This window comes from Phaethon lepturus, unplaced genomic scaffold, assembly GCF_000687285.1.
Source record: "Phaethon lepturus isolate BGI_N335 unplaced genomic scaffold, ASM68728v1 scaffold11190, whole genome shotgun sequence".
Taxonomy (NCBI): domain Eukaryota; kingdom Metazoa; phylum Chordata; class Aves; order Phaethontiformes; family Phaethontidae; genus Phaethon; species Phaethon lepturus.
In genome coordinates this window covers 14,034-22,720 of record NW_010509840.1, presented here as the reverse complement: position 1 = coordinate 22,720, position 8,687 = coordinate 14,034, and the positions used below count along the sequence as shown (strand labels likewise).

General features: G+C 39.5%; 1 protein-coding gene across 1 annotated transcript; it reads left to right on the top strand.

Annotated features, from left to right (window-relative positions):
- Positions 1–4,038: 4,038 nt before the first annotated feature.
- SREK1IP1 (SREK1-interacting protein 1) lies at positions 4,039–7,873 on the top strand. Its single transcript, XM_010288205.1, has 4 exons — positions 4,039–4,105; positions 5,705–5,845; positions 6,994–7,072; positions 7,699–7,873. The coding sequence occupies exons 1-4, from the start codon at positions 4,039–4,041 to the stop codon at positions 7,871–7,873; spliced, it is 462 nt and encodes a 153-aa protein (XP_010286507.1).
- The last annotated feature ends 814 nt before the right edge of the window (positions 7,874–8,687 follow it).

Genomic DNA, 8,687 nt, shown 5'->3' with positions numbered 1-8,687 from the left:
GGCCGGGAGGCGCCAGGGCTCTGCCGGGTAAGGGGCTCCCAGCCGGGTCTGCGGGGAGAAAAGGGGCAATAGCGGTCTGGCCCTAGGGCCGGCATGTTGGGAAGGGGAAATAAGCGGCGGATTAATGGAAAAATCACGCGTAGAGGGCGCGCGACCGCGAGTTGCAGTGAGAAGTATGAGGCGGGGAGGGGGGCGTCCTCCGTGAGGCGGCTGGGGCTGCCGGTGGAGAGACGTTGCTCTGGTCTGCACGGCCGGTTTTCTAAACCAGCTGGCTACTGAGGCAGCGGGAGGGAGGGGGCCAGGTGGCCGGGGGCCGGCCTCAGGCTAGCCGTTGATGAGCGCAGCCATGCGGTCGCTTCCTTCGAGGCCTGCGCGGCCTCTTCTCAGCCTTTTGGATGAGTGGTGACCGAGTGCTACGTTCCTGTCGCCTTTTAGCATAAGCCACTTTCTTTAAGTTAGATCCAAACAGTGTTTGTTTTCAGACTTGGTTTTCCTCCTCGTCTTCTGTTCAGGATTAACGTTTGTGTCCCACTAGATTATTGTTTAAATAGATCTGTTGAGAATGATGATGAGACAGGACAGGACAAGGTGCTGTTGGCAAGGTATTTAGATCTATGTTAGCCAAACATGTAGCCGTTGCTTCATAATTTTTTCTTGATCCCGAGACATGAAAAGTGGTTGGAGGGCAGCTGAACAAGCCTTAGCTTTGGTAAGCTTCTTCTCTTAAGCAAAGAGAAGACCTTAATAAGCTTGCTCCCATTCTAGAAGCTATTCTTGAGGAACATATCTCATGTTTACATTCAATGGTTTCCAAAGCTTTTTTTTTGCTATTGTGCTCTACTAAATGAATGAGGTCGTTAGTGATGTGTCGATTGTTAATTGTCTAAAGGATTCTTCTTGGGAAGAAGGGAGAGAGAAAAGGAAACTTAGAGTAATTTGTTTCCTTTTAATCACCTAAAACTTCATCTAGTCTAAAACCCTGCTTCTAACATTATTATTTAAAGCCAAAAATAATAGTAAAATGTCAGTCTGGAGAATTTGGTAGGAGTATCTGGTGGCGATATTCTTGTCATCTGCTGGGTGTTTCTATTGGAAATCCTGACAAATGGCACCTGTATGTATTATGGGAGATTTTGTAGCATGTGCATGACTGTACTGACCTCCCTTGCATGGAATACCAAATCTTTCTTTACCTATCTTTCTTACCTACAGGTCAGCAACACAGTAGGGCTGAAGTTTACTGAGTATTTCAGAAAGCTGAGACAAAGTAGGTAGCTTGGGTGATTTTGCTTTCTAGTCCCAAGATGCAGTGAACAAGCAAATGCTAATTTGAGTATTTCTTTGACATGACATTGCAAGACACATGTATACTTTCATTCCTTGCTTCTTGACACTTTCTTCCGTGTTCCCTACGTCCTTGCCTCTCGTGGGTTTCCCTTAAAAGATAGTCATAAAACAGGCACCTAAATACTGCTGAGTTTATAGACCTCGAAGGCGATATGTAGTATTAAGGTTCTGGGATCCACAGAAAACCATGTGTCATAATGGAATCTATGTGTCTTTATTGCTTAGCTTTCCAGTACTCTTCAGGGCATAGACCAATGACTTGTCCAAGTTTCCAAGTTAAATTTTCAATCTGGGGTTTGACGGTTTCTCTGTTATTTTGAGTAGAATTTTCTAAAGACAGTGCTTGTCTCAGTAAATCAAAGTTTAAACTCATGGAGCTGATGTACCCCTGATTTCTGGTTCTCTAATTTCTGTCATGGATTCCTTGTTAAGTTTGCTTAATTATTTATTTAAATAAATGACCTAGTTATTCAGAAGGATGTCTATAACTATTTAAGTCACTGGGTTTTTATATGCTACTCAGTTGGAAGATAGAAAGGTGCCCTTTGATTTTGGAAATTCAGATGTGACTTTCATTATGAATAGGCTCAGCCGATTAAGAGTGATCTATTTTTGGGGGGTGGGTCTCTGGGGTTTCTCTTCTTACAAGCCATGTCCTACTCTGTCACTTTAACTTAACTCTGGGCTCAGATGGGAAAATCACACAGTTTCTATACCTAAAATTTGCACTATTCTAGTCCTCCTTCCTGCATAATGCATATGGACTTTTCTGTTACTCTCTTTACTTTATTCCACATTTGCTTTCTTGCACCCATTAATGCTTTGTATTTGATACTATGTTGCCTGGATTCAGAATCATTTAACAATTTGCTTAGCTTGCTTTTTTTTTAATTGCTTCTACCTGTCTTTTGTCAATTTTCAGGAGTGATTGTTTTGGGTTTTTTTAATTGTATTTTTAAGACAGTTCTTGTAATTGAAATATAAATTACTTCAGAGTTTGCAGTGAATGTCTGTCAATATCCATGCACTGGATGTTTATAAATGCTCCTGTAGTGCACCGTTATGGATCACTGGAATGTCAGATAGCTATTCCCATGTTCATACTGTAAACAAAACAAATACCTAAGCATTCAGAGAAGTGGAATAATTATTAAAATTATAAAGGAAAGGTCATAATAAATCAAATTAGGATTTGGCAGTAAGTTATGTGAAACTAAATGATTTGTAGTAGTTTAAACTACAGGCCAGTCAGTCTCACCTTTGTGCCCAGCAAGATCATGGAGCAGATCCTCCTGGAAACTGTGCCAAGGCACGTGGAAAATAAGGAGGTGATTAGTGACAGCCAACCTGGCTTCACTAAGGGCAAATCATGCCTGACAAATTTGGTGACCTTCTGCAATGGGGTTACAGCATTGGTGGATAAGAGAAAGAATGACTGACCACTTGGTGGATAAGGAATTGGCTGCGTGCTCACACTCAAGAGTTGCGGTCAACAGCTCGATGCCCAAGTGGAGACCAGTTACAAGTGGTTTCCCTCAGGGGTCTGTGTTGGGACTGATGCTGTTTAACATCTTTGTCAGTGACATGGACAGTGGGGATGAGTGCACTCTCAGCAAGGTTGCTAACAACACTAACTGTGTGGTGTGGTCAACGTGCTGGAGGGAAGGGATGCCATCCAGAAGTATCTTGACAGGCTTCAGAGGTGGACCTGTGCGAAACTCATGAAATTCAACAAGGCCAAATGCAGGCTTCTGCACCTGGGTTGGGGCAATCCTAAGTGCAAATACCGGCTGCACAGAGAATGGATTGAGAGCAGGCCTGCTGAGAAGGGCTTGGGGGTGCTGGTGGATGAAAAGCTGGATAAGAGCCAGCAATTTACGCTTGCAGCCCACAAGGCCAACTGGATCCTGGGCTGTGTGAAAAGAAGCGTGGCCAACAGGTTGAGGGAGGTGATTGTGCCCCTCTGCTCTGCTGAGACCCCACCTGGAGTACTGGCTCTGGAGCCCTCAGCACAGGAAAGACATGGACCTGTTGGAGCAGGTCCAGAGGAGGGCCACCAAAATCATCAGAGGGCTGGAACACCCCTCCTGTGAGGGCAGGCTGTGAGAGCTGGGGTTGTTCAGCCTGGAGAAGAGAAGGCTCCTGGGACACCTTATCACAGTCTTCCAGTACTTAAAGGAGGCTTATAAGAAACCTGGGGACAGACTGTTTAGTAGGACTTGTTGCGATAGGACAAAGGGCAGTGGCTTTAAACCGAGTGAAGTAGCTTTAGATTAGCTATAAGGAAGACATTTTTCACAATGAGCATAATGAGGCACTGGAACAGGTTTCCTAGAGAAGCTGTGGATGCCCTCCCTGGAAGTGTTCAAAGCCAAGTTGGATGCGGCTTTGAGCAACCGGGTCTAGTGGAAGGTGTCCCTACCCATGGCAGGGGAGTTGGAACTAGATGATTTTAAATGGTCCCTTCCAACCCAAGCTGTTCTATGGTTCTATACTAGCCAAATTTGTTCTGATAGATTACTGCACAGAAAAGAGACCTTAGAAGTGCTCTGGTTTGCTTTTCTTTAAGTTTTTTAAAGAGATCTTAGTGTATTTAATACTCTTAAGGAGTGATCAGTCCTGTCTGTGTATTGACATTATGAAGCCAGATTTAAAAGAAACTTAAGAGTTCTCTTTAGCAATACCTAATTGATGAAATTTTCTCTTTCAGGTGGAAATAAGGATAACATCAGAGCAGGATGCAAGAAATGTGGCTATCGTAAGTCTGTAGTAAGCAATGTGACCTTAACAGTGTTTTCTTTGATTTGTGATGTTGGAACTGTCTTTTGAGGAGAGAGGAAAACAAAAAAAAGCTGTTCTACCTTGTTGCCCAGACATTTGTCAGTTTCAGTTATCATTATTAATTTATTTGTTTCATATTCCTTCTCTGGCTTCTCACGCCTATTGCTGCTTTTGAAAACCCTTGAGTTTTTCAGAAAAAAACCCTATGCTATTGTTTTCATATATACTACATTTGCAATGCAATTACTTGAGAAACTTTGAATTGAAAGCATGGTCTTTGGTATCTACTGAGATTAACATTCGTGCTTCTTCTGAGTCTCGCTGCCAACTTAGGCAGGCATTTCATCTCAAGTTAGGTCCAATCTGTTTTAAACAACAAAATAATTTAAAATCTTTATGATCTTCTATGCTAAGAAAACATACTTCTTTGTGCATTCTATATTTCAAGAAAAAGTTAATTTTGGTACTTACAATTTCTATGGTTTAGCTCATGCTTTGCATTATGCTCTGATCATATAAGCAAGTCTGTGGCTACTTTCCTGATGAATGGGGACAGATCTTAGTAAAGATTTTAATTTGTTAATCACTAACTCTTAGAGCAATGGAGGGGTGGGCACTGTTCTGCAGTGATTTGTGTTGAACTTTTAACAGAGTGATTTAATCCTTCTTTTTTTAACAAGTGTTATGTGTGGTGAAGGGGGAAAAACAGCTTGCATCATTCTTTCACAGTAGACTTTGTCTCCAACAAATTTAGTCAAAGAATTGCTTTGTATATCTGTTCTTCCAAAGGAACATGGATATCAATATAGATTTAGTGCTTCATTTCTACTTGCAGTAAGTATCAGAAGCCTTCTGGAAGAGAAGGAAACTTGTAGTCAAATCACGCAACTTGTGTTTAAGTTCCTAAAAGCTCTGTGTTCAACGTGTAGGTGTTTTGGTATGAAGAAGATGAGTTTATTTCAATTGCTACTTGAATACCTGTGTCTTTAGTTTAGTTTCTCGTAAACCATATCTTCAATTTGTTTTATTTCTCTTTATTATTCCAATAGGTGTATTCAGCATGAACTTTCTAACTCTAGTCATGATTATTGAGATGTAACTTAGAAAACTAAAAATACTATTCAAGTAGTAGCTTAGTCAGTATTATCTACTAGTTGTTAAAGTTTATGTCTCATAAGTGAACAGGATTCTTCTATTTCACTAGAAGGAGACAAAAAAAGCAATATAACACATTTATACCTTTTCAAACATCTCACTTCATTCTTTTAGTTAACTTCTTCACAAAGAATCTGAGACCATTAAAACAATAGAAAGTGAAGGTTGGACAAAACCTTTACCTTAACAGAAATGCGAGAGGTCATAAAGGACTTTTAAGTGGAATAATATTGTACAACCTATCAAAATTCTCTGAGGCTTTTTCAGAGTAAGCCTTCTCCCTCCTCATTCACAGATTGCAGCCTAGCCTTTTTTCACTTCTCAAACCTGTATAATACTAAAATGGATGTTCTTTAGTTTCTGATATTTTTAGTAAATAGTAACTTTTTTCTTTCTTTTTTTTTTCATTTGTTTTGTTCAGCTGGTCATCTGACATTTGAATGTCGAAACTTCCTCCGAGTAGATCCTCAAAGAGATATTGTTTTAGATGTCAGCAGCACTAGCAGCGAAGACAGTGAGGAAGAAGAACTACAGAGATTGCAAGCCATGCGTGAAAAAAAGAGTAAGGTGGTTTTTATTTTTCTTCATAAAGAGTAAATTGGATAATGGTCTTCTGAAGTACTGGAACTCTCATTTTATCCTTTTTGATAACTACTACTAGTTCTTTTAGCCTGTGTGTTTAAAAGTAGGTCTTTTACTTCATGTGTTCAGACTTCAGAGATTTGGTACACCCACAACTTTTTTATTATTATTAATTCCTGTCATAGGAAATTAATTATATACCCATTTGGAACATCTCAAAAAGGGCTCCCAAGTACAAAAGATTGTAAGACCATTACTAAGAAGCTTATGGCATGTAGTTTAAATAGCTTAAAGGTGATAGTAACTCTTAAAACTAATAACAAATATGACAGCTGAATTTCTCTTCGGTTTCAGTGTTTTGACTGAAGCAGCTAGTGAATTGACTTTAAACATTCACATTTGGAAAAGTACTTTCCTTGACTTTCAGTTTCTATTAAAGATGCTGTTTAGGAAGAAGGTCTAGATAGAACCCTGTAATTTGCTGGAACACTTCAAAAGAAAGAGGTAGACTGCTTGTCAGGAATGCTGCATTGGTACTGCAACGGTCCTTTCTTGGAACAAGTCTCTTCAGAAAAACTTGTTGCCACTTACTATGTACTTTTGAATATAAGGGTTTTTTTCAGCCTTGAACTGACTAAAGCTGGATATCTGCAGGAAAAACAGCTCTTTACTTGATCTTGTAATCTGTTTATGATATGTTCTTTCTCACACCATGGCTGTTATGTGTACTATAAGGAGACATGTATCTTTAATTGTCAATAATTTAGGCAGGATTTTGACATTTTCAAGTGGCATCCTCTTCTCAAGATTTTTGCACTGTTTGCATTTAGATTTTTGCACCGATTTATTAAAAAAATACTGAATGCTTGTTTGCACCTTCTTCATTGTGCGAACAATGTTGGAATAAGCTGCCCAGGGAGGTGGTGGAGTCACCATCACTGGAAGTGTTCAAAAAATATGTAGACATGGCACTTCAGGATATGGTTTAGTGGGCATGGTGGTGTTGGGTTGGTGGTTGGACTTGATGATCTTAGAGGTCTTTTCCAACCTTAATGATTCCATGATACTCTTTCAATGCTGATCTTAATTCAGAGGAGTGTTTTGTAAACTGTAGCTTTTTATCCATAGATTTAAATGAGGAGGAAGAAAAAAAGAAACAAAAAAGAAAAAGCAAAGAAAAAACAAAATTGAAGAGACCAAGGAAAAGGTAAGTATGACACTCCTATTTTAATTTCAAAACTGCTCTCTTGAGCATAGTAATAATTTTCTTTTACTGTCATCTTAATTCTTGTATGTGTGTTATCACTCATCACTGCTGGTTAGAGACCGGTATTACCAGCTGCAAGAGCATCCAAATTTCTCATACTCATTTCTCTTAGATTTTTGCATGAGACACATACATTAAGATTTGTCTGAAGGCATTACTGTGGTGTTGTTAGTAATAATGTGATGTTTTAAAAGATGGAAGCTCTATCTTAGTGTCATACTTCTTAGTTTTCTGTTGGTCTGTACTCTTAGTCTTTTTCTTATTCAAGGTTGAAAAACACAGAACTTGCCTATTCCATTGTTCTTAATCTGTGTTGTAAACATGCTGCGTTTCTGATAGTGTCCTGGTTTCAGCTAAACCACGACAGGTAGAAAAGTCATTGTTCAGGTGAGCACGCAGACTGAGGTATCATAAGCTTTCCAATGAATGCTACTATACAAATTCTACACCAAATTCAATTTGTGACATTATATTAATATTGAAATTAAAAACCCCACATTAATCTTGTGGCATTTTTGTACTTTAATGCATATCAATCTGTTTTGTTTTCTTTTTTTTTTTACTAGATATTCTGAAGAGGATGAGCCAAAGTCAAAAAAACAAAAATCGCACAAAAAAGAAAGGGAAAAGGAAAAAAAGAATAAATCTAAGAAAGGAAAACATCATAAAAAGGAGAAAAAGAAGAGACGAAAGGAAAAAAGTTCATCCTCTGATAGTTCAGACAGTTCTAGTAGTGACTGAGGTGCTAGCCTAGTTATACATTCACTTCTGCAGAGAAGATGCTTTTACTTTCAAATGAAATTTATTTATGCCTTGCCAATGCTGTTCCTTTAAAATAAGATATATATATTTTTAAGAAATCTACTTGCAAATATCAGTGTTTCAAATTATTAAATGAACCATTTGGGAAAAAATCTGCTCTTCTATTTCAACTTTATTAGTACTAAACCGTGCAAGTTTAACTAGTTCTTCACGCTTATTCTTAGTTCAGTTGTGAGTAGTTGTGTTTGGAACCCTTTACATTAGGATATGGTAAACTTATCATAGAGTTCTAGAATAGTTTGGGATGGAAGGGACCTTTAAAGGTCATGTAGTCCAACTGCCCTGCAATGAGCAGGGACATCTTCAGCTACATCAGGTTGCTCAGAGCCCCATCCAACCTCACCTTCAATATTTCCAGGGATGGGGCATCTACCACCTCTGGGCAACCTGTGCCAGTGTCTCACCACCCTCAGTGTGAAAAATCTGTTCTTTATCTCTAGTTAAATCTCCCCTCTCTTAGTTTAAAACCATTACCCCTTGTCCTATTGCAACAGGCCCTGCTAAACAGTCTGTCCCCAGCTTTCTTTTCTTATAAGCCTCCTTCAAGTACTGGAAGGCTGCAAGAAGGTCTCCCTGGAGCCTTCTCTTCTCCAGGCTGAACAACCTCAACTCTCTCAGCCTGTCCTCACAGGAGAGGTGTTCCATCCCTCTGATCATTTCTGTGGCCTCCTCTGGACCCACTCCAACAGGTCCATGTCTATCCTGTGCTGAGGGCTCCAGAGCTGGATGCAGG